Genomic DNA, 23,210 nt, shown 5'->3' with positions numbered 1-23,210 from the left:
ATCCGCCGTAATGCTAGCTAAGCATTTACTGACTTGCGTCACCAAAAAATGGGTAGTCCGTGTAGCCCTTCTGAGGTGGATCGGCTCCATAGAATGTTGTACGATCGTAGGGATTCAGCTCCAATCCATCTGCAAGCCTTCTTGGAAGATCAGGGTTGGCAATGTACCATCGACCCATCACGATAGCGTCTGCAGCATCAGCCTCAATCTTTGGCAAAGCGTTGTCTCGGTCGAAATTGCCAGCTGCAAGGAATTTGACTCCACCCTGCTGGAGGATCTTCCGGAACGGGTCCAGAGAGTRCGAAGTCTTTCGAGTTGCTTCCGCTTCCCCGGAAAGGGATGTAAGTTTGGCATCCTCGCTGAGCACTTCATCAAACCGTGGCTCCACGCTGTGAACGTAAGCTGGCCGTACATCTGCGGGTAGACTGGCGATCTTCTCGCAAAGGTACGACCAATGGGACACTGGATCACTGTCCTTTGTGTCTTGGAAATAGTTGTACGGTGAGAGTCGGATCCCTACTCTGTCAGAGCCAATTGCTTTGGATACCGCTTCGATGACTTCCAAGGGGAATCGACAGCGATTCTCGATTGAGCCACCGTACTGGTCTGTCCGTCGATTGACGTTGTCATGTAGAAACTGATCCAGCAGATATCCGTTGGCGCCTGCAAACTAGTCAGAATGGATCGATGTCCCACAAGAGAGTGCTCACCATGAATCTCGACGCCGTCGAAACCGGCAGAAATGGCTTTCTTCGCGGCTTCAGCAAAGTTCTTCGTGACTTCATGGATGTCTTGAAGAGTGGCAGGTCGTGGTGGGTTATCGCTGTATTCGGTCCCGTCGAGAGCCTTTCCAGAGWTCGGAATGTCACTCGCACTGAATGCTTGCTGGCCGCTCCTGAAGCTCGACGGAGATGCTCGACCTGTGTGCCACAGCTGCGAGAAGATGAATCCACCCTTGGCATGAACGGCATCTGTGATCCGTTTCCATGCTTGAATCTGAGACTCCGTGAAGAGACCAGGAATGCCTGGGTAGCCGCTTGCATAGTGGCTGATGTCGGTCGCTTCGGTAAGCTGCAGACCACCTTTGCTGGCACGCTGCTGGTAGTATTCAAGGACAAGATCACCGGGAACATGAACGCCGTCGCTTTCTTTGACTGCTCTCATGCGAGTGAGGGGAGCCTGGACTATACGGTGTTCCAGATTGATACATCCTAGCTTGGTGGGTTTGAACAATGTCGTGTCCCGAAGAGGCGTGTAAGGCGGCGGTGTGATTGCAGACGGCATTCTGAATTGGAGTGAAGATGAATGCTTTGGGAAGATCCAACTTGCGGTGTTTAAGACAGGAAAAGGGTGGACGAAAGGAACTGAAGTAGAACCGCTTGTTGTAACCAAGGGTGGGGGTTCCCATAGTACGAAGAATTGACAAGGGAGCTYCACTAGAGGCAAATCAGCGATGGCGATTGTGCCGGTGCGTTCTGGTAGGGCAACTTAACCAGTCCCTGATTCAGTCTTCTTGGAAGATTGGACAAAATCGGCAGATGCACAGTGTAAAATGTTTGTTCGATTTGTTACTTGTTCTTGCTAGTTTGACCACGCGCAGTTTCAAGCCTTGCCTAAAATGTTGCGTTCAACCTCTTCACGAGTAGCTGGGAGCAGTGCACCCTCGGGCGGGTTGTTCTTCGATTTGAAGTCATCACACATTTGCTCCATCGTGACCCTTAAACGACGTCAGTGAACATACAACATTACGTCTAAAGGCATGGAGTCATGTACCACTCAACACCCTCGTGTTTGTTGATGTGTTCAATGATTCTTTCATGCATTAGGAGTACGTGAGGTCGTCCGCTCACATCTTAAAGGCGATGTTAGCATGGGAAGCTCTGCTCGCGTGATATGTGTCTTCTCCCACCTGGGTGAATCGTCATAGGGAAGATGAATTCATCGTATTCTCTGTAGAAGTAGTCGAAGTGATCCATCCAAATCTGTTCGACATCTCTGGGATTCACCTGGCGTATATCATTAGTAAAGCTGAAATCATGTAGCCACCATGGAATAGATCAGCAATACCCATCCATGGCTATTCGCGCTCTTCTTAATGAACATCATGCTTTATGAAGCGATTAGCTGACTCCTTTTGAAAAGCAGAAAGCTTGGCCTCACTCACGGCGGCAAATCGTCAATGTACCAGGATCCTGTCAAACCGCATAAGTAAGTGCGAGAGGAAGCAAGACCGAACAGTACATACCAGGAATCTCCACAAGTCCGGTAGTCTTGCCCTTGACGAGAGGCTTCATCCAGGTCTTGGCATCCTTTGTGTAGTCAATTTTGGTCCAAGAGTCACCAGTACGCAACCAGTACATCTGACAGTCCTCATGGCTCATGGAATGGTCATATTCAATGCCATAGGAAAGCATTAGCTCAGTACCCTCTGCACTCGTCTCCCACCACGGAGCGACGCTTCCACGTGGCGGCTTGCCGCAGAAATCAGTCAACATCCTATAAGTCTTGTCAAGGACGTCTCGCTGTTGCTCGAAAGTCATGTCTGCGGGGTTCTCGCTACGACGCTGTTAGCTTAGGGTCACACTCTGTAGAGGTGGTGCCTTAAGTACTGCGAGTAGCCATGAAGACCGATTTCGTGTCCGGCATCTCTGACCGCAGCACACTCTTCGGGGAACGTCTCGAGAGAGTGACCTCCACGACCTGTCAGTACCAGCTTTGCCTGGCGATGTACTTGCAGCATACCGGGAATGAACCAGGTCGCTTTGATCTGGTACTTGTCAAACAACTTCAGCAGTCTGGTGGTCCCAATGCTTCCAGCGAAAAGACCTCCTGCTCAATGTCAGTGCTAGTCTACCGGTCAGGCTTGTGTAGAGATCTGACGAGAGATGTCTGAAGTTGAGTCTTCGCCACCGTATGAACCCAGCCAGCCCGCTACCGCATCAATATCAACGCCTTGCGGTTCTTCCTGTCAGCTTCTTCAAGACAATAATGTCTTGTTCTGCTGGTCTCACCGTAGCTCACTAGAACTCTCTTCTTGCCCATGGTAAAGATGGATGGTTGGCCAGATCTGCTTGCAAGAGTCCGAGTCCCGTCAAGATGGCCGTCGCTCTGCTGTCAGACTGCTACAGTCCGGCCTAGCGGGAGGGGTAGACTTGCCCATGATGGGGATCGGGCGACGATAAGCAGCCCCTGTCGTTGCAAGTTGCATGCAGGTGAGGTGATGAGGGGAGTGTAGATGCCGGAATTTTGCCGACGCATGACAAATCCACCCACTTCTCCCACTTTTGACCCTTCCATAGTCCATGAACACGTAGGTCCTAAGGTAAGGTAGGTTCGCCTCGTTGATCATCGCCTGCCCGATGTGTGCGGGCAAGAAGTGGGGATGACAACACGCCTATCCACAGAGCAATCAAGATGAACAGCCGGCCCTCACCTTCCATGCAGTGCCACTTTCCAAAGTGGTGGCATCCGATGATCTGGATGGCGGCAACGTCACACGACACGTGAAGACATGTTGAACACACGGAAGAGACATATCTCCAATGAGGCCGACCGCCCGGAAGGAGGTCTTCGTAACATACGCAGGAAGATGTCACCGAGCAGATTGACAGAGTCCAGTGAGGGCAACGACTGTGATGTCGTTGTTGTTGGAGCCGGACCGGCAGGTTTAATGCTTGCGTATGCATGTACCTTATGCTTGCTCCTAATAACCAACTGCGGTGCTGATATCTCGTAGCGCAAACCTCGTGCGCTTTGGTATAAAGACCATAATCTTGGACGACCGACCAGACAAGACATCCACTGGACGAGCAGATGGCATCCAGCCAAAGACAATCGAGACACTACGTCAGATGAGGTTGTCGGACAGCCTTCTCAAGCGCGGTGCAAAGATCTACGACATTGCGTTCTGGAGCTCGTCCTCGCAAAGTGCGCTACGAAGGACTGGCAGGCAGATTCACTATCCACCAGTCGTGGATCTCTTGGATCCCTACATCCTGCTTGTTCACCAGGGAATGGTTGAAGAAGTCTTCCTGGACGACCTGCACAGTAGAGCAGTAGATGTGCGAAGGAATTCCAAATTCCTGTCGTATGATTACAGCACTGACGCTGCGAGAGCGTTGCGAATTACGTACCGAGACTCAACAGTCAGCTCAGAGGTTCATGTCAATGCAAATYTCCTCGTCGGTTGCGACGGTGCCCATTCGGAGGTGCGAAAGTCTATGGGAGTGGCGGCGGAAGGAGCAAGTTCGGAAGCCATATGGGGAGTCCTCGATGGAGAGATTGCTACGGACTTTCCTGATCTCTGGAGCAAGGCTGTGGTCTACTCCGAAAGCTATGGCAATGTTTTGTGCATTCCACGGGAGAGAAACATGACCCGATTGTATATCGAGCTAAAGGCAGAGAATGGACGCAGCATTGCGAAAGAGATGGCCACGCAGGAGTATGTCATGCAGCGCGCCCGCGAGATTCTACAGCCTTTTACATTGGAGTGGTCTAGCGTTGGTGAGTGACGCATAACATCAAAGCCTCTGGCACAATGCTGACAGACATAGAATGGTTCGGAGTCTACACAATCGGCCAGCGAGTCGCAAGCAAGTTCACGGACCAAACAACCTGTGTTTTCATTGCGGGCGATGTGAGTGCTGTGCTCTACCCAACGGCCTAATTTGTACAGAATTGACATATCTCAGGCAAGCCACACGCACTCTCCAAAAGCCGCTCAGGGCATGAACACTGGAATGCACGACTCTCTCAACCTCGCCTGGAAGCTCAATCTGGCTGTCAGGGGCATCTCGCAGCCTGCGCTCCTTTCCACATACGAACAGGAACGCAGGAAGATCGCCCAGGATCTCATAAACTTCGACTACGAGCATGCGAATGCATTCCACGATGGAGATCCGCAAGCACTTGCGGCCAACTTCTTGAAGAACATTCGCTTCATCTCGGGTGTTGGTGCTGAATATGGTCCCAATCTTATCAATGGTCACCCTGAGCATACCACGATCATTCAGCCAGGATCCTTATTGCTACCTGCAAAGGTCACTCGGTACATCGATGCCAATCCGGTGGATATCCAGCTGGACATCCCGATGCTTGGTCAATTTCGTGTCTACCTCATCTGTCCCGATGTGAACGCTGCGTTGCCATTTCTGGAAGCTCTTGCCGACGAGATCTCACAAGCAATCATCGCGCCGTTCAACAAGCTTCACGGTACCTCTTACACGAAGCGGCCATACCCTGTGAGCGATGCGGATGGCTACATCATGCCTGAGCGGTACACAGCCTGCAGTCAATTGCTTACACTCGCATTGTTGACCGAGACACGCAAGTCCGAATTTGAGATTGCCAGTCTGCCTAGAATCTTCCAACAGAGTCGATGGAGCATTTACTTGGACGATCTGGCTGAACAGAGTACAAGGTCAACTAGCTGCCGTCAAAAGTGGATCGGGAACATGGCGAACGATGAGGTAGCCATTGTTAATGTCAGACCAGATGGTTATATTGGAAACGTCAGTCGATGGAATGTTGGCGTAGACAATTCAGCATTGGAAGCTGCAACTTGGCTGCACATGTATTATTCTGGATTCCTGAACCTGAGTTAGAAACTGCATCAGAGTTGATGGTTCGACCATCATTCACCCGACTGGGATCGCTATGAAATGCTCTTCCAACGCCAGCATCGCATTCAAATACGACAGAAGCTTGTGCGGAGGCAGGAGATTCGACCAAATGAGGGAATTCGATTCAAGTCTTTACCTTCAAACCTCTGATGATCACCTGAGATGAGTAGGACAAGCAAATTCGACCCCACGGACATGTTTAAAGTCCTTACCAGCTGTGGGCAATCGACAAGTCAGACGCTGGGTCGTTCGGCGGCTTACTTTGTGAACATTACGCCGGGAAAAGATTGCAATTCAAGAACAAGTTGATTATCTATATCGTCAAAGAGATGGCCTAAGCCGAAAAACCTCTTCTGTTGGCTTTGACCACTTTGCTTCAACATCAAGCAGGCAGTCGTAGTTGATCAGCCACTTTCCGACGCCATTACGCCTCCACGCTAGAGGATCGGACCCTTCCTCAAGACCTCCGGGCAGTTTACCATCTTCCAGGGATCGATCCTTACTCTTCAGAAGCTCCTCCACATCGCCGAACGCTTTGAAGCGGGCATCTCTTGCCCGCTGCTCCTCGCCGTCATCCAGATGATAGAGCCATTGCTGCAGATTACCTCTTTCAACAATGCTTTCTGTTCGATGTCTCCTGCAGTCTTCGTACACTGATAACGCCAGTGTCTTATCAGCCACCGAGGTTCCAGATATCCGAGCGAAGCATTCACCCAGTACAGCACCGTCTTCAAGAGACATTCCAGCTCCAGACGCCAGATATGGAAGAGTTGCATGTACAGCATCACCAAGAAGAGCAAAGCTCCCACTTGCGTTGTACCACCGCCGGGTCAATCCTGGTCTGTAGCAGAGCCGCCATTTCTGCACTGATTTACAATATTGTAGAGCTTTGGAGATGCGTGGATCCCACCCGGCGAATAGCGAACGCATCTCCTCGACACTGGCATTGACGGTCATCTCTCCTTCGGGGATGTCGTCCGGTACTAGGAGAACCATGTTGAGGAGCTCTCCTTGGCGAAGCTTGTAGCTGACGGCATGAGCGCCTGGTCCCATCCAATAGCGAACTTGATGGGTTTCGAGGAAAGAGGCGAGGGTTGGGTCATCTCGCATTCCATTAGTATCGAGGAGCACCCTATAAGCGAGGTCACAACTCGGTGTGGGAGGACTGGGTCCAGCAAGCAGTACCTCGCGACACTTGGAATGAATGCCATCTGCACCAATGACTAGATCGGCCGACATTCTTCGACCATCGCTCAGGACCACAGTCGCACGCCTTGTATCGGAATCATCGACATGTATTACTCTGGATCTGGTCTGGAATGTCATTCCCAACTCTTCAGCTCGATTGAGCAAGGCACTATGGAGGTCCGCTCTGTGGAAGTCCCAGAATGGAGCTTGATACTCCTCTGCGGCATCGGCAAAGTTCATTGATGTAATCCGGTCGCTTCTCCAGCTTAGCATTACGACCTCTTCTGGGATTGTAGCCAGGCTGGCGAGCCTAGGTCCTAGTCCCCATTGAATCAAGACCCGAGCACTGTTGGGAAGAACTTGTATTCCGGCGCCAACCTCTGCGATCTGGCTTGCAGACTCGAGGACATGGACCTTGTGGCCTGCTAAGAGAAGAGCAATGGCGGCTCCTAGACCTCCCAGCCCTGCGCCTACAATGATGACCTACGTGTTGTTAGACTTGTTGCATTGCAGTAGTAGGAATGCTGTGCTTACATTCAGTTGTTCTTCTTTTGAGCGTGCCGTCTGCCGCTTGACTCGAATTCCGTGGAAGGATTCATCGTGGTTCTGCATTCTAGTTCGAAGCGAGATATATGGAATGAATCATGGATATGAGGCAATTATCAACCTAGGTGAATCAATCTGAATGACGAGAGTGAAGCTCTGCTACGTATGGAGACTTGGGTATTGAACTCTCCATGATAGCTTCATGAGGTCAATACAAGACCTCCACGATTGCAATGCGGCTTCCACCCTCGGCTATACCGCGAGCCGCCACGACTGAACATTGCTGAATGCTCTTCAATGCGACTACGATAGGCTTTCGGCTTATCCGTGATAGGCAGCGACAAGAGTGGGGGAAGACAAACCAGTGGAGAAGCTCCTCGAGGGATCTGCAGCTTGCTTGCAGCTCCCTGCCTACGTTCATAAACACCCCGGTACGTTCAGCTGACGGAGATGTGCGGGTCTAGGATACACAAAGTGGGTTGAGGTACATGAGAAGGTCCGAGAGCTTGTTCTGTTGACCATCATTATTATCGATCCTACGCTGACGAACCTCTTGCGCTTCAACCTCAATTGAACTCAGTGTATGAGTGATACAATCAACACTATGGCGCTTCAAAAGTACATCGCTTTGGTCTACTTGTTCCTACCCGCGTGGCTCATTCTCTACTACGTTCTACCATACTTCACCACGAACAAGAACCTCAGACGCATACCGGGACCACTCGTGGCAAAGTTCAGCAACACTTGGATTGCCCTAGGAGCCRGAAAGGGGAAGAAGTTCGCATGGGTACACTGKGCTCACGAGAAATATGGTTCCATCGTCCGAGTTGGTCACAACCATGTCTCCATCGCTGAGCCAGAGGGATTGAAAGTCGTCTATGCGCACGGCGAGGCCTCGACTTTGAAAGAGTGCGTGAATTGAAATATGGATCGATGATACGAAGCTAACTTTCTTACAGTCATTTCTATGAAGCGTTTGTGTCGGGAGTCCCAGGGGTGTTCAATGTACGTGATCGTGCTGAACATACCCGCAAACGTAAAATCATTGCACATGCTTTCTCCCCTGGATCTGTTCATGCATTCGAAACTGTACGTCTCCAGTCCCGCCTTGAATCGAAGAGCTGTGTATTAATACCGACCAGCACATGGCGGATAACCTACGGCGATGGGTCCGTCAATTGGACCGGATATCGTCCCATCCAACATCTCGCAACGGGTTTGCAAGGATCAATATGATGCCTTGGTGCACCTTTCTCGCATTCGATATCAGTAAGTTTGCAGTGAAGCGTATGAAACTCTAACTAACATTTTCAGTCGGTGATCTCGCTTTTGGAGCCCCTTTCGGTATGGTCGACAAAGGCAGAGACGAATGCGAAGCCCAACTCGTACCACATGGACCAATAGTACTTGCCTCAGGAGCAGAGACACTAAACCGTAGAGGAGAAATAAGCTCTACCTTGGGTCTTTTGCTACCGTTGAAGCCGTGGGCCAGATATCTCCCCGATCCGTTCTTCAGCAATGGATTGAAAGCCGTCAAAAATCTCCACGGAATCGCCCAAGTAGCGGTCTCGAAGCGACTTGATGCCGAGGTGAAAGCTGGCGGAGAAAAGAAACAGCGACATGATATACTTGACATGCTTGTACGGGCCAAAGACGCTCATGGTAACCCGATGCCTCGAGATGAGTTGGTCTCAGAGGTGAGATTTCCCAGTCGATTCCATGATGTGTGACGTGATCTGACGATTGATAGGCTTTGACGGAGTTGATCGCGGGCTCTGACACGGTATCCAACACTGCATGCGCTCTATTCTACTGGATCATGCACGGCGAGCGAAGAGCGCCAGGAACGATTGTCTCACGTCTACAAGCTGAACTAGCCACTACCATCCCAGCTTCCTCTGACATTGCATCCTACGAGCAAGTTCGCAGCTTACCATTTCTCCGCCGCTGCATCGATGAAGGAATGAGATTGCATTCAACATCCGCCATCGGACTACCTCGAATCGTCACTTCCCCCCGTGGAATCCAATATCAAGACCACTTCTTCCCTCAAGGCACCGTATTATCCGTACCAAGTTACACCATCCATCGCCTAGCAGAAGTCTGGGGTCCAGATGTCGAGGAATTCCGTCCGGATCGATGGCTACCGGAAAATCTCACTCCAAGGCAGAAACTCAGCTTTAATCCTTTTAGTTTTGGCCCGAGAGCGTGTGTGGGACAGAATGTGGCGCATATGGAGTTGGCGTTGATTGTTGGGACTGCTTTTCATCGATATGAATTTGAACTGTATCAGACAGAGTTGGAGTCTCATGAGGGATTTTCGAAGAAGCCGGATGAGAATTGGATGGGGATTCGACGGAGGAGGAACTGGGGGTAGAATTTCTAGGCTTGCTGAGTATCGATTTCCGTGAGTGTTTCAGTACTATACCGTCATGACTGATTTGAAAGAAGCAGTGATCCAATCGATGGCAAGGCTTTGGCGATACAGCTCTTGGAGGATCGTCAACTCGCAAAGAATACAATGTCTCACAGAACCCTGCTCACTGTCGGACACTCCTCGGTCGCTAGCGTGCAGACTCTTTAGACAATCTAGCTCTCCCTCATCTCAACCAATACATGGTATGGCCTGCTGGCCCAATGGCAAGGCGTCTGACTACGATCTTGAGGGTGTATACCCTCTAGAATGGCATCAGGAGATTGCAGGTTCGATCCCTGCGTAGGTCAATCATTTTTGGAAGCTGTAGAAGCTGTGGGAAGCTGTGTTGATCGATGAGTGAATGAAGCTTTTCCCGTTTTTTTTTGTTTGTGGGAGCTTGGCACGAAATCTTGGCATGATCTCTTTTTGGCAACTTTTGCTGCATGACACCAATCATACGATTGGGCGATCAGTCAAAGCCAAGCCTGAGTTTCATTGTCGATAGCTCATTCGTGGAAGCTTTGATGTATGATCGATGGCACATGTTTACCGACAAGACGTTCGCATAGATGAGATGTGCTTTATGTTAACGAGTTTCACGATGAATTGTTATACAGTTGTAACGATACATTAGAGCGAAACGCCGCGTCTCTAGCGGGTTCGCTAAAGGCTGTTCTCGTAGTAAGGTCCATAGCAAAATGTGGMTTTCACAAGGTGTGGAATTCTGGATTTGGGATCCCGAGTTGTTTAAGATCGACGACTCTAGTATTGCATTCTGCGGATGTCGAACGAATTGAACGTACTAAGTATAATTATATTAAGAACTCAGAGAAGTGCCTCTCATATTTATTAGATTATAGGAGGCCAGCTTTAAGACTCACTCATATGTCTTAGTCTCGCGAAAGCATTGAATTTTGAGCATCTCAGACGCCTTCTAAGACCCTCCCTACAAAGTCACGAGGTAGAGCGACCTCGAGTATCTTGTACTCTGCGCGAAATCACGTTGCGGTAACTATGTAAATCGGTGTCTCCTTCAGGGTTGTCTCTATTAGAGGAATAGATGGATACTTATCTGCGTAGCTACCCGCTAGGCTATAGGGATGCCATGGGAACCGAGTAGCTACGTTGAACATCTGCGCGTATCTGCTTCTCGCGTACGTGATGTCGAGTAGCCGCCGGCTACAACGTAGTACTTGACCTTCGAGATGATCTCAGACTTTAGTATTACGAGAGAGCTCCTCGTGTCCCGAGCTATCAGTCGCAGGACAAGAGGGCTGGGCTGTCTAAGATGTACACATGGATTCTGCTCGTTGCGTAATCAATCAGATCTCTACTAGCGGCACCGAAGATCGAGCTTGTCCTGAGAAAGCTACAAGTAGAACCGGCGGAGATCGCAGCGAGATCACCAGAGTTGTGTAAACTCCCAATGTAATCCATCCAGATACCCTCCAAAGCCCGAGTGCTTCTATTACATTGCTCGAAGTTCGCATGGTCCCACCTTCCCAGAGCATCAGGATTCACATTCACGAATTTAAGCTTCCCGCTAGCGCTGTTTACAGCATCACACGCCACCCACTTTCAAATCTGACCTTCCACCCTGCACGCGCACACCCACATCACACTTGCCTTTTTTTTTTTTCGCGCACCGAGCACCATTTCCAGTCACTGACAACCTCGCAGCCATGACCTTCGCCCGCGGTCTCAGCCCTGTCCAGCAGGAGAATTGGACGTCAGCACTGTACATTTTCGGGCCGCCACCCAACTCCCTCGCCGAATGGCGACAATCCACCACCTATCTGCTTTCTCAGGGCGGTCTCTTCTTGTTCGCGAGGCGAGCGGCGCGCGTTCTGTATTTGAGAATGTGCGTGGCAGATGTAAACACACCAGAACTCTTCACCACCCACGAGGAAGCCAAAACCATCTTGGCCGCATGGGACCAGCTCCGAAAACTCCACAATGACGCGGCGCCAGTCGCTGCACCAGTCGAGGCACCAACTGCGGCAACAGTCGAGGCACATACCCCGGCGCCAGTCGAGGCACCAGCCGGCGCAAAGCGCAAGCAGAAAAACACAAACAAAGCCAAGTCCAAGATGCCACCCTCTGGAAGATTCGCCGCCGTCAACACCCGCGAAGTGCAGCCAAGAGCTATGAGCAAGGCTGAAGTCCGCGGGATCGTGGGCAGATTTGACTCACCTCAGACACCAATTCAAGTGACGTTGCCGAACAAGGCGGCGTTCGCAGCAGCGGTCGGCGCGGATAATGTTCTTTCCCAGCGCCTTTCCGACCGATATTACCTGACACTGCCTTCGAAGCAAGAAATCGTGGCTGCCATCCCACCCAATGGCATCACACTCCACGATCTGCTGCTCATTTTCGCTCCTCGACTCTGCCTCAAGACGGTAGCAAACTTCGTCGAGCGCGTCTTCCAAATCTCCGCCATGGACCCCGTCAGCCACAAGCTTCAGCCAGTCATGTCTCTGAATCAGGCGGAAACACTCGCCAAAGGCAAATACCGTGATTTCGCCATGCGCGCCGCTCGGCACTGCCAGCCGACTCAAACCACCGGCAATCTGAAGTACGACGCCTTCAAGCAGCATGGATTTGAGGCCCACTTCTTCGGTCAAATGCGAGAATACAGAATTCTCAAACCTCGAGGCAGAAAGGAGAAGATTTGGTATTTCTCGTCAGAGGCTGCAGACGAGCGTACGCTCAAGAAGTTTGAGCCACTCATGCTGGAGGCTGAGAGAAAGCGAAAGGAGGAGGATGCGAAAGTTGCGAAGCAGTACATGGTCTTGGAGGAGCCACAACAGGTGGAGGCCGAGAAGAGACGACAGGAGGAAGAACTGCAGGTGGCGAAAGAGTACGCGATGTTGGAGGCTGAGAAGAAGCTCCAGGAGGAGGAAATGGAGGTTATGAAGGAGCATGCGATCTGTGAGCAGGGAGGAGGCCCAGTGGAGAGAAAGCGTAGGGATAGTGTCCTCGACGTGTCTGATACTTTGCTGGGAATCGACCGTATGGAGGAATGAGCATGGAGTAATGCTTGTGCAGCAGAGACTGAGGATACGACGATTACGACAGGATCGAAGGAGTTTTGAGACCGATTGTACAGACGGCGCATGGAAGTGGATGACAAGCAGGTTGTCCAGGATCGAGGAATGAGAGATTATGAGAGATGGAAAGTCCTAGGAAGGCCGGTAATACAGCAATAGCCGCACAGTGCTCTTAATGCCAGTGTTCTTAATGCAGGTGCTCAACGCAGAAGCAGATTCACCTCTCAATCTTCCAGCCTTCAAACTTCAAAAGGCGGATACTTGGGCGGCGCATCCTTCATATCCATCCCACCAACTTTCTTGACCTCAATCTTACTCACATCAAAGTCTTTGAGCATTCTCAACTACACGCACCACAAATCAGCACGGATCAATAAAATGGCACGAAGAACTCACATTAATAGAATACCTCCCCTCCATCCCCATCTCTTTTGCCAAAACACTCAAATCCGTCCCAATACAACTCCCACACTGCCCACAAAACCACTGCGGACACTTTTTACTCGCCGTCAAATATTCTTTGCGCTCCTCCAGTCCCTGTGTGAAGACTACATTGGCTGATTTCGGGTGAATCGGTAGGATTCCATTTCGTTGGCAGTATGAGCAATGACAATCAACGGCTGCGTATGTGCCTTTATTCTCGGGGTCGTCGGAGGGGAAAAGTGGTGGGGAGATGGTGATGTTCCAGCGGATGGTACCGCAGTGGCAGTGCATGGGATATGTCTTCCAAACGCCTGTCTCTGGTGGCCATGGAAGTTGTTGTTCAGACATTGTTGGATTGAGTGGTAGAAAGACCTTGATGGTTTGGTAAGTGAATGAGTTCAATCTGGGGTGGACTTCAATTTGAACTTTTCTTGTCGCTGCTGTTTGTGTCCGGCTGGAGCTAAGATGACTCATGGAAGGATTATCTGTTGATCACTTGTCCAGAGACACGTCGCTTCGGAGACTTTGTGGAGCTGCTTTTGTTTCCGGAGATGGTCCGAGAGGCGAGAGAATCCGGGTCTTCGATGTGAGATGTGGACGGAGATACGTTGACATTGTCACTTGGAGGGGCAAGAACCCGAGATTGTTTGAGGAATGCTGGCATGTGAAAGATTTTGCCAAGGCGAAGGAGAGTTCGTCTTGGAAACGAGCTTTCCAGGATTCATCAACCACAGTTCAGCATTCCTCGACCCATTCGTACAACTGTTTTGCGATACACCGCCAACGATGAGCTCTTAGACGGAAAGGAATCCTGACTCCCGACTCCTAGTTCTGTCTTCTTAAGCCTCAACCACTTTTCCACCACTACTGATCAAATCGAGGAAACCCTGCTTGCTCATTTCATTCACTCGCTCCTCCCGTTTTGCCATTCCCACGACTCCGGTATTGGCGGCATGGATCCGGGCCTTCTCGCCCTGCACTTGCGCCGCCCTGACGGCATTGAACAGCCTGACGACACCTCTTTGTGCTGTCTTCTTCAACTTCTTCTCCAGCTCCATCACCGCACCTGTGTCCACGCCTTCCGTCTCGACTCCCAGAACATCCTTAACCCGTCCCTTTTCTCTCGCTGCCACCCTCTCCGCGCGAATCTGTGCCCTGGCCTTGCCTTCCAATTTCTGATCGGCAAGCGTCTTGTTGGCCTCGGCGGCTGATTTAGAGCGCGAGAGTACAGGGTCGCTGCGTTTGGCGGTGCTCAATTTTGTGTCGAGAATCTTGGAGATGCTCGTTGCAAAAGCTGTGGGATCATTGCGCTTCTTCTTGTTCCGCGCTGCTTGTGAGGAGGTCATGGATGTGGCAGATTCCGTCTCTGAGGGTGCATCTGAGTCGTCATCGGAAGAGGACGCATCAAGATCGGGCTCATCGTCGTCCAGTTCGAGCTCATCGTCGTCAATCTCATCGTCCGAGTCCTCGCCCTCGCCGGGGAATGTGTTTAGGGCCGTGTTCTTCTCCAATTCGTCCACTTTGACTCCATCATTCTCTTCGTCCTCGCTTTCCTCCTCCACCTCCTCCACCTTCTGTGGTACTGCCTTCAAGATGGACTTTTTCGGTTCCGCCTTCGCTTTCTTTGCGGCCATGGCCTCCTGTGCCGCCCCTCTCTTGCCCAATGGCTCGGCATTGCCTCCTGCTGGCTTCACCGCCTCCTTGACGTGTTTAGGCCATCCTTTTGGCGCATCCGAAGCACGTTGTACATTGATCGCAAGACCGTCATCAGCGTCGGACTCTTCGCTTGAGCTGTGATAATCCGTCTGCTTCTTGACCTTGCGCACTTTCTTCTTCGGTCGTCGCTCTTCGCCTTCGCCGTTGCGGCGTCGTTTTTGTGGTGCTGGAGGCATAATGTTGAGCAGTGATGGAGAATGTGAAAAATGTCGGCAGGTCTTGCTTCGCATCGGACGAACTGGAGATCTGGAATTTTGTTCGCTTGTTCGGCTCGCTTCCGAAGCCCTCTATTTCACGCGCCTTTCCCCAAGGGCCCGCATTCTACCTAGGTACTTCAATTGACCTCTCCACCACAAGACCACTTCAACTCCTCCACCACTTTTCTACAACTACTCCTTTGGGCCAGGGCATTTTTGCAGCAACCCAGGAGTATCACAACCAACCGCCATCATGGTTCTTCAAGATCTCGGCCGCCGCATTAATKGCGCCCTCAACGACCTCACCCGCTCCGCGACTCTGGATGAAAAGGCATTTGATGGCATGATCAAGGAAATCTCCAACGCTCTCGTCGAAGCAGACGTCAACATCAAACTCGTCGCCTCCCTCCGGAAGTCCATCAAAGCGTCCGTCAAATTCTCCGAACTGCCCGCACATGCCAACAAGAAGCGCATCATCCAAAAAGCCGTCTTCGACTCTCTCGTGGATATCGTCAATCCTCACCAGAAGCCATACGAAGCGAAGAAGGGAAAGAGTAATGTCATCATGTTCGTGGGATTGCAGGGTGCGGGTAAAACCACAACCTGTACGAAATTGGCGAGATGGTATCAGGCAAGGGGATTCAAGACTTGTCTTGTGTGTGCCGATACATTCCGTGCTGGAGCTTTTGATCAGTTGAAGCAGAATGCCACCAAGGCGAAGATCCCTTACTACGGATCTCTGACGCAAACAGACCCTGTGGTGGTCGCGAGGGAGGGTGTTGAGAAATTCAAGAAGGAGAGGTTCGAGATCATCATTGTGGATACTTCCGGAAGACATCACCAGGAGGATGCGCTTTTTGCAGAAATGGTAGAGATTCAGGCTGCTGTGCAACCACATCAGACGGTCATGGTGTTGGATGCTAGTATTGGCCAGGCGGCGGAACAGCAGTCGCAGGCTTTCAAGGCTACGGCTGATTTCGGAGCAATCATCATCACGAAGACGGATGGAGCTGCCGCGGGTGGTGGTGCCATTTCCGCAGTTGCGGCGACCCACACGCCAATTGTATTCATCGGAACTGGTGAGCATTTGCTGGATCTGGAGAAGTTCAACCCGGAGAGCTTTGTGAGCAAGTTGCTGGGAATGGGAGATATGCAGGGGTTAGTAGAACATGTACAGTCCCTCAAGTTGGATCAAAAAGAGACGATGAAGAACATCACCGAGGGCAAGTTCTCTGTGAGGGACTTGAGGGACCAACTCACCAACATCATGAAGATGGGACCACTCTCCAAGATGGCGGGTATGATTCCAGGTCTTTCCGGAATGATGGGAGGCATGGATGATGAAGACGCCGGGTTGAAACTGAAGCGCATGATTTACATCTGTGACTCTATGACAACCAAGGAGCTGGATTCTGATGGCAAGATGTTTGTCGACCAACCAACACGTATTACGCGCGTTGCGAGAGGAAGTGGGACGAGCGTGAGAGAGGTTGAGGAGCTGTTGACGCAGCAGAGGATGATGGCGGGCATGGCCAAGAAGATGAAGGGTGGACTACAAAACATGGAGAAGATGAAAGGGATGGCTGGAGGTGGAAACCAGAAAGCACAGATGGCGGCGATGCAGAAGCGAATGGCTGCCATGGGACAGGGCGGTGGTGGCATGCCGGGAATGCCCGGCGGAATGGACATGGCTAGTCTCATGAAGCAAATGGGAGGAGGAAACGCTCCAGACATGAGTTCTCTTATGAATATGTTCGGAGGAGGAGGAGGTGGTGGTGGTGGCATGCCAGACTTGGGAGGACTCATGAAGATGATGGGCGGTGGCGGCGCGCAGCCTAAGCGATGATCTGGTTTTTCTGGGATGTCGAACGATCAATGGGGCATAGCGACGGCGTTGTTATGAAGAAGACGCGTGATGATTTTGACGCGAGGAAGTAAATCCAACGACAGGAGACCTGAGACCTGAGACCTGAGACCTGCAACTCTRAAATGATAAGTTCACTCCCTTCCCATCCTGTCAGCTTTTCTGCGAGTGAGGGCATTGAACATGTGAGGCAAAGCATGCAGAATACACTTTCTCTCTGCTTCAAAGCCACTGCGAAGACGGTTGTTTGCTGTGTCGTGGGTCAAAAGCTTGATGTCCTCGTTCAGATGGGGCGAATCGTAAGAGCGCTCCTAACTGTCGACCATGAAGGCTGCGAACTTCAACGTGGTATCGAGAGCAGACCCACAGATACGATCTAATCGATATCGATCGAAACCGCGCACGAGCCAGGCTGTTGTCCGTCGCTAGCGGTGGGATGTGTTCTGGTTCAAGTGAATGAGGGACGTGACGTCTCCGTGAAGAGCGTCGCTCTTTCCTCAAACCGCAGCTTCTTTTTTCCTTTTTCCATCTTCCACTCTACCTACATGTACCTTGCACTTGCACTTCCGTTCGTGTCATCATCCACTGACCGCCACAACCAGATACACTCGTCACCGCAAATCGCACCAATTTTCACTGCGCCACCTTCAGCGAGAACGATGAATCCGCCACCCACGCCTGAGCGTGGAGTCATGCTGGCGGCAGCGTTTCGTCGGGTCGCTGGAACAGGAGCATCAGTGAAGACCGAGGTCACACCCAAATCCAAGAAACGACCGTCGCAAGTCCCGCCTCCATCTGCTGCTACACCAGCTCCCATTCCCGGAATGGGAGTCATGGACCTGACCAGATCCGAAGTCAATCCTGCCGTTTCTCGCCCGGCGACGCAGTATCACAACATCATCGTGGTGAAAGCGCAGCACACCCGACTGATCAACCTGCCAGAAGCCGTTCGCACTAGGATCTTCCGACTCGCCATGATCTCTCATCTTCCAGTCCAGATCAAGCGTCGTCCATTCCCTGCCGAGCCCAATCTTCTGTTCACCTGCAAGCAGATTCGTAAGGAAGCACAGCTCATCTTCTGGACGGAGAGTCGATTCCAGGGTAGAGACGCTGTGTACGTCTGCACAAACAAGGCTCGTGCGCCTCAGGTTCTCTATCAAAGGCAGCTATCCGTACTCCTCGAGTGGCTAGATAGAATCGGCAAGGAGAAGGCYCAGCTTATCAAGAGGTTGCAGATCGATTACGACGAAGATTGTCAGTTCAATACCCATCCGGGATATCAAAGCAACTGGCCAGCTACAGCGGAGGATGTGATGAACCACAAAAAGCTAGGTCTGACTGTTGCGGCGAGGTATGCTGCCATCAAGATCGTAAGGGGACTGCTGTTTCATGGTGTGTCTTTGGATGCGATCAAGCCTGTTCCTATCTTGAAAGGAGCCTTGCGGGCGGGACAGGGTGACCAGTTCGGCGCTTTGTGGAAGTTGTCGATCGAGGAGGTGATAGCGTTATTGCGGGCGCATTAGCAGGAGATGGACTTTGCAGACGGCTATGAGAAGCAGTTCAAGTGACGGCGTGGGGAGGTGGCTGAAGGCGTGCTGCATGAGAACGCGATGTGTGGTTGTTTGTTCAACGACATTGTGCTTAGAGGCCAGAACAAAACACGGTATTCTGTGTAGAACATCGGTTCCCACAACTTGATGAGATGTCATCCTACGACTTTTCATCTAACTACATGCAGTACATCACATCACGTTCCCCATCATCATCCTCGCCCACGATATGTAATCACACCCCAGCAATCGCTTTTTTCAACCTTCCGAGACTTCTGGACCAATCAGAAGCGCTAAAGCGCCTTACGTAGGCCGCCGCGCCTTGCCGATTGCCAGGACCAGACATTAGGGCTTTTCGTCGGTGTCCATGGTCCATCTGTTACCTTTTCAAGGTATTCGAAGGTGGTAACAGATGAATCGTGGACAGCGGCAGAAAGCCCTAGAGTCCATTCTGATGAATACGGTCGCTCGATCGGGGCATGCTGTGTTTATAAGATCTGCAATGCCACATTCAATGACTCGCGAGCCGACCTCCAGTCGGCACATCGGACTTCCAGATGGTGGGTGATGTACTATGCTATTGCGCTGACTGCACAGTAGCCTCTTTGTTTCATCACGCTCTCTGGCCTCATCCAAACATGGCGGGTCTTCGGGATGATGATTCATGTGCTGGGTTGAGGAAGCTGCTCGCTGACATTGGAGTTGGCGGCAGCCCAGCGGAAGAGATCCAAAAGCGACACAGCATTCTCTTACGGGCTGGTTCATGGTCATCTACTACAAAGCAAAACCGTCAGAATTCCACGGCCCTCGCAGCACTAACGATGCACCATGCTTGCCCTGATACCATTGTGACAACTGAACAAGATGACTTTGACGAGCAGGTCGAACGAAGCTGGTGAGCCCACGCTTGGAAGTGCATACTTGACAACACTTTATAATCTGGTGACACATACTGAGAACATCGCCACAGGTCATCACGAGTCTGGGTCAAGCCTGGTGCTTTCTTTCGCCCCCATAACGCTTCAGAAGTCTCCATCGGTCTTCGTATCGCTCGATACTTCCACACACGATTTTCCATACGGAGTGGAGGCCATTCTCCGCTTCAGTCTTTGGGAGATGCCGCGTCACAGGATTACATTGTATTTTCATTGGAGCGTCTGAATGGAATCAAGCTTTATTCCTCCACGCTCTTTGCGGAGGTTGGAACTGGTTGTCGTTGGGGAGAGGTCTATCGAGCTTTGGAACCTGCTGATCTTGCGGTATCGGGTGGACATTATGCGGATGTCGGAGTTGGTGGTTATATGCAAGGAGGTACTGGCATCTTTTGATTATGCGGCTCGGCCTTCCAGCACTAACGTGACTTGTTCATAGGCGGCAGCTCCTTCTTTCTCGGCAGTCATGGCTGGTCGTGCGATACCGTTCGCAATTTCGAGGTCGTTCTCAGCGATGGTCGAATTGTCAACGCGAATGAAGAGAGCCACCCAGATCTGTACTGGGCCTTGAAAGGGGGCGCGAGTAACTTTGGGATTGTGACCCGCTATGGCATGGACACAATCCCTCTTTCTCCGACTTCTTCCTGGGGCGGCAATCTGATCTACGACTCTTCGCAAGTTGGGGCTTCCATCGCAGCAATCGCCGAGATGCAGTCGAATTCGCATGAAACGGATCCTGTAGCTGACGTGGCGTTTCTGGTCTTGAAGGAGCCGTGTACCGGGCTTGACATTGCAGCAGCAGCGTTGTTCCACCCTAATCACTCTGTTGAAGAAGCGCATCATCCAAAGGTACTGGATCCACTGTTCAATGTTCCCGCGACGCGAGACACGACCAGGATCCAGCCTCTTGCCAAGATGGCGGAAGAAGCAGGAGCTGGATTGATCTTCAAGAAAGGTAACAGGTGCGTGCGCCCAAGCCATCACCTGCGAACTATGTTTATAGATGGGCGATGACTTATCGTTTGCATCACAGATACAACTACGGCCAGATCACCGTTGGTGTTGACGCAAAGCTGTACGCTGCAATCTATGAACGCTGGCGAGTTCATTACGCTTCTTTGGAGACTATCCCAGGTATATGTCTAACTTTGAGTTACAATCCAATCCCAGCAAAAGCGATAGTCGCCTCGAGGACCCGTGGAAGCAACCCTTTCGGCATCAAAGAGATTGCACAGTGTCGTAAGACAATCTCCGACATGACGTGTGTTCTTTTATGTCAGAGCTGACTTGCTGCAGGCATCGGGTTGGACCACGGCTGGACGCGGGCAGAAGATGATGAAAAGGTGCTTGCCGCCGATGTTGCGTTCTTGAACGACATCGCGGATCTCGCGCGTAGTTACGGCTTGTTGCAGGAATACATCGGGATGAACAATGCTGGCGAGCATCAGGATGTCATGGGTCATTATGGAAAGGAGAATTTGGAACGAATGAGGAATGTTTCGAGAAAGTATGACGTGGATCAGGTCTTTCAGGAGCTTTGTGCTGGGCCGTTTAAGTTGATGAAGAGAAATTGAACGCGTCTATTCTATGTGATGTAGATGCTCTTCAATATGAGAATGGAACCCAAAGGTTTGCTGAGAGTGCTTCTTTCAATTACTGCGTTGGTGTCTTCGCGGATATTCCTGCCAATCCCGGCATCTCCTCCTCTGGAACTCGCTTGTGGTGAGGCATAGAGGCTTGGATGAGATGGAAATTTCTCTTCACGCTCTTCGAAAGCGAAAGCGATGTCCATGTAGAGGCACAGGAGAATGATGGTCGCTCCTGCCGTTAATATTGGCACCAACTGCCAAGGACGATCATTTTCATGACCCTTGCCCGACTTCACCTCGCAGCTTTCACGGGACCACACCTTCCTTACGGATCTATGCAATCGTTTGCTGGACTTTGAATCACACTTCTGATGTGACATTCCTGGGCCCACAGAGCACTCTCGATTTGAGCCTGGTTTTCGCGACTCCTCGCGCCCAGAGTCGCCGCCCCACTCATCCGGAAGTCATCGACAGCAACCGTTATTTGAAGCTGAGGAAGTCGCTTTGAAGAGTTACCACTGTATCTGGCAATGCTCCTGCTTGCTAAACAATGCACACAATTGGGAGCCTGATCTTGAAAGAGGCTTGGGCTTCACAGGTCTGGAGGAGATACACATAATGCACCAGGCATACGGCGATCAAAAAATGCAGAAGAGAAGGCTCCCTGGACGGAAAGATGCTTGCTTCTCAACTTGACACCAGTATTTTTTCGAAACTACGATATTCCCGCTCGGTCTTCACCTGGTGGTCAAGAGAATGAGCTGTCCTGGATAAAGCTGCCGAATATCGAGATATGTGGATGGTAGCGGCGATTCCGGGGCCGGACGCTGGTCAACGGTGGATCTGGAGCTGCCTCGGCGTCGAATCGTAGCTGGATGCCACTGCGTACCGTTACGAAGGTGTGTCACGCATTTCCTTGCCCGGGTAGAAGCTTCCATTCAATGGATAGCTGTGGGTCGGTGGCCCACTCTTCAAGCCTGAACTTGTGCGAGGCCTCTCTTGCTTGTCATTTCTGACGTCCGGGCACAACAATGCAACCGGATCCCTTCGATCGTTGAGTACGGTCCGCTCGCAGCGTTTTCTTCTTCTTAAGAGCTTGGTCCGGGCCCGGAGAGCAAAAGTGCTGCGGATAAATTGCTCCTTTTGGTTGATCTGCTGAGTGGAAGTCTGACCGGGCTGTTCCCACTGGTGTTCCTGGAGGCCTTTGGATCCTCAACCGGCTCACGGTCATGTGCTCTGCTTCATGCTGGCCAATGTCGAGGGCAGAGTACGCATCTGTAAGGTCAGCCCGTTCGCTCCTCATGTGATCCAAGGAGTGTGTCCGCGATGACCGCAAAGCATCGTCGACCCATCCTACGCCTATACTCGGTCGCAAGTCTTGGTACATCGCATCGACGGCCAGCTAAATCTGCTGCGCATCACCGGACAATCGGAGAGAGGATCAACTCATTCTCAGCCGTACTCGAGATCCATTCGAACATGCCAAGCGCAGGAAGATGGCCACCTTGCTCAAGCATTCTGACTGGTTTGTTGATCAGCTTCACCGTCATCCCGCCATCCCGCCATCCCGCTCCCCCCTACTCCGCGCGCAAGCACTTCGGCACAACTTGTCGCATTACCTACTTAACATAATTATTTCCTCGTCATCTCATAATTGGCCCAGTGGGCCAGTCATCCGCAAAGGCGGGGGTTCGATCCTTCATCCTCGTCTTTGGAGCGCAGGGCTTTCCTGCCCTGTGACTTGGGCTCTCCCCAGTTAGTAAACGCCGCTCGTGTCGTCGTTTCACCCAGTTCAATAGGCGTCCCTATTGGACTGGGACTTTTGCCTTTTTGCCAATATCCATTTTGAACACCCAGCAGTCGCTAGTAGTCTCAGGAGGGAGGCGGAGAAACGTTTTGCTACGGCAACATCTCTATCTTCATCTTCATTCTCATTCATCTTCTCTTTCGCTCCGACCAATTGTCTATCCACTTTCGTCATCACTCGTATTTCTTCCCGTTTACTAATGCGACACTCTATACACCGCTTCTTCATCTGCAGTCCGGAGCCGCGGCTGCCACGTCGTTGACATTTTGCAATTATATGCACGGAGTCAACACCTCCGCGCCAACAATTCG

At 51.4% G+C, this 23,210-nt stretch overlaps 11 protein-coding genes and 1 non-coding gene; 7 read left to right on the top strand and 5 right to left on the bottom strand.

Moving 5' to 3' along the window:
• Nucleotides 1-25: 25 nt before the first annotated feature.
• Nucleotides 26-1,284, bottom strand: RCC_07873 (probable NADH:flavin oxidoreductase/12-oxophytodienoate reductase; the record flags this gene model as incomplete). XM_023773125.1 has 2 exons in its annotated part: nucleotides 26-663; nucleotides 711-1,284. 2 exons carry the CDS (start codon nucleotides 1,282-1,284, stop codon nucleotides 26-28), a joined length of 1,212 nt encoding a protein of 403 aa, XP_023628893.1.
• Nucleotides 1,285-1,602: 318 nt separating this feature from the next.
• On the bottom strand, nucleotides 1,603-3,042 carry RCC_07872 (polysaccharide deacetylase family protein; the record flags this gene model as incomplete). XM_023773124.1 has 10 exons in its annotated part: nucleotides 1,603-1,717; nucleotides 1,774-1,852; nucleotides 1,910-2,006; nucleotides 2,068-2,107; nucleotides 2,165-2,192; nucleotides 2,246-2,556; nucleotides 2,610-2,691; nucleotides 2,743-2,829; nucleotides 2,881-2,952; nucleotides 3,012-3,042. 10 exons carry the CDS (start codon nucleotides 3,040-3,042, stop codon nucleotides 1,603-1,605), a joined length of 942 nt encoding a protein of 313 aa, XP_023628892.1.
• Nucleotides 3,043-3,589: 547 nt separating this feature from the next.
• Nucleotides 3,590-5,603, top strand: RCC_07871 (related to phenol 2-monooxygenase; the record flags this gene model as incomplete). XM_023773123.1 has 4 exons in its annotated part: nucleotides 3,590-3,678; nucleotides 3,737-4,503; nucleotides 4,554-4,636; nucleotides 4,692-5,603. 4 exons carry the CDS (start codon nucleotides 3,590-3,592, stop codon nucleotides 5,601-5,603), a joined length of 1,851 nt encoding a protein of 616 aa, XP_023628891.1.
• A 339-nt stretch (nucleotides 5,604-5,942) lies between these two features.
• RCC_07870 (related to salicylate hydroxylase) lies at nucleotides 5,943-7,421 on the bottom strand (the record flags this gene model as incomplete). XM_023773122.1 has 2 exons in its annotated part: nucleotides 5,943-7,292; nucleotides 7,344-7,421. The coding sequence occupies 2 exons, from the start codon at nucleotides 7,419-7,421 to the stop codon at nucleotides 5,943-5,945; spliced, it is 1,428 nt and encodes a 475-aa protein (XP_023628890.1).
• A 538-nt stretch (nucleotides 7,422-7,959) lies between these two features.
• Nucleotides 7,960-9,732, top strand: RCC_07869 (related to cytochrome P450 67; the record flags this gene model as incomplete). XM_023773121.1 has 5 exons in its annotated part: nucleotides 7,960-8,264; nucleotides 8,315-8,444; nucleotides 8,498-8,624; nucleotides 8,670-9,052; nucleotides 9,106-9,732. The coding sequence occupies 5 exons, from the start codon at nucleotides 7,960-7,962 to the stop codon at nucleotides 9,730-9,732; spliced, it is 1,572 nt and encodes a 523-aa protein (XP_023628889.1).
• A 246-nt stretch (nucleotides 9,733-9,978) lies between these two features.
• On the top strand, nucleotides 9,979-10,079 carry tRNA. One transcript has 2 exons: nucleotides 9,979-10,014; nucleotides 10,044-10,079. It is a non-coding gene; the product is annotated as a tRNA-Arg (tRNA).
• A 1,374-nt stretch (nucleotides 10,080-11,453) lies between these two features.
• Nucleotides 11,454-12,797, top strand: RCC_07868 (uncharacterized protein; the record flags this gene model as incomplete). Its single annotated transcript, XM_023773120.1, has 1 exon — nucleotides 11,454-12,797. The coding sequence occupies one exon, from the start codon at nucleotides 11,454-11,456 to the stop codon at nucleotides 12,795-12,797; it is 1,344 nt and encodes a 447-aa protein (XP_023628888.1).
• A 263-nt stretch (nucleotides 12,798-13,060) lies between these two features.
• On the bottom strand, nucleotides 13,061-13,592 carry RCC_07867 (uncharacterized protein; the record flags this gene model as incomplete). XM_023773119.1 has 2 exons in its annotated part: nucleotides 13,061-13,165; nucleotides 13,218-13,592. 2 exons carry the CDS (start codon nucleotides 13,590-13,592, stop codon nucleotides 13,061-13,063), a joined length of 480 nt encoding a protein of 159 aa, XP_023628887.1.
• Nucleotides 13,593-14,083: 491 nt separating this feature from the next.
• On the bottom strand, nucleotides 14,084-15,136 carry RCC_07866 (uncharacterized protein; the record flags this gene model as incomplete). Its single annotated transcript, XM_023773118.1, has 1 exon — nucleotides 14,084-15,136. The coding sequence occupies one exon, from the start codon at nucleotides 15,134-15,136 to the stop codon at nucleotides 14,084-14,086; it is 1,053 nt and encodes a 350-aa protein (XP_023628886.1).
• Nucleotides 15,137-15,410: 274 nt separating this feature from the next.
• Nucleotides 15,411-17,003, top strand: RCC_07865 (probable signal recognition particle subunit SRP54; the record flags this gene model as incomplete). The annotated part of the gene is made up of 1 exon (XM_023773117.1): nucleotides 15,411-17,003. The coding sequence occupies one exon, from the start codon at nucleotides 15,411-15,413 to the stop codon at nucleotides 17,001-17,003; it is 1,593 nt and encodes a 530-aa protein (XP_023628885.1).
• Nucleotides 17,004-17,680: 677 nt separating this feature from the next.
• On the top strand, nucleotides 17,681-18,544 carry RCC_07864 (uncharacterized protein; the record flags this gene model as incomplete). The annotated part of the gene is made up of 1 exon (XM_023773116.1): nucleotides 17,681-18,544. The coding sequence occupies one exon, from the start codon at nucleotides 17,681-17,683 to the stop codon at nucleotides 18,542-18,544; it is 864 nt and encodes a 287-aa protein (XP_023628884.1).
• A 665-nt stretch (nucleotides 18,545-19,209) lies between these two features.
• Nucleotides 19,210-21,077, top strand: RCC_07863 (uncharacterized protein; the record flags this gene model as incomplete). XM_023773115.1 has 5 exons in its annotated part: nucleotides 19,210-19,466; nucleotides 19,542-19,882; nucleotides 19,943-20,465; nucleotides 20,537-20,742; nucleotides 20,800-21,077. The coding sequence occupies 5 exons, from the start codon at nucleotides 19,210-19,212 to the stop codon at nucleotides 21,075-21,077; spliced, it is 1,605 nt and encodes a 534-aa protein (XP_023628883.1).
• Between the last annotated feature and the right edge of the window lie 2,133 nt (nucleotides 21,078-23,210).

Source organism: Ramularia collo-cygni (genome assembly GCF_900074925.1).
Source record: "Ramularia collo-cygni strain URUG2 genome assembly, contig: RCC_scaffold12, whole genome shotgun sequence".
In the NCBI taxonomy this organism is placed as follows: Eukaryota; Fungi; Ascomycota; class Dothideomycetes; order Mycosphaerellales; family Mycosphaerellaceae; genus Ramularia; species Ramularia collo-cygni.
Note: the sequence above shows the minus strand (reverse complement) of the source record. Positions and strands in the feature narration are given on the sequence as shown.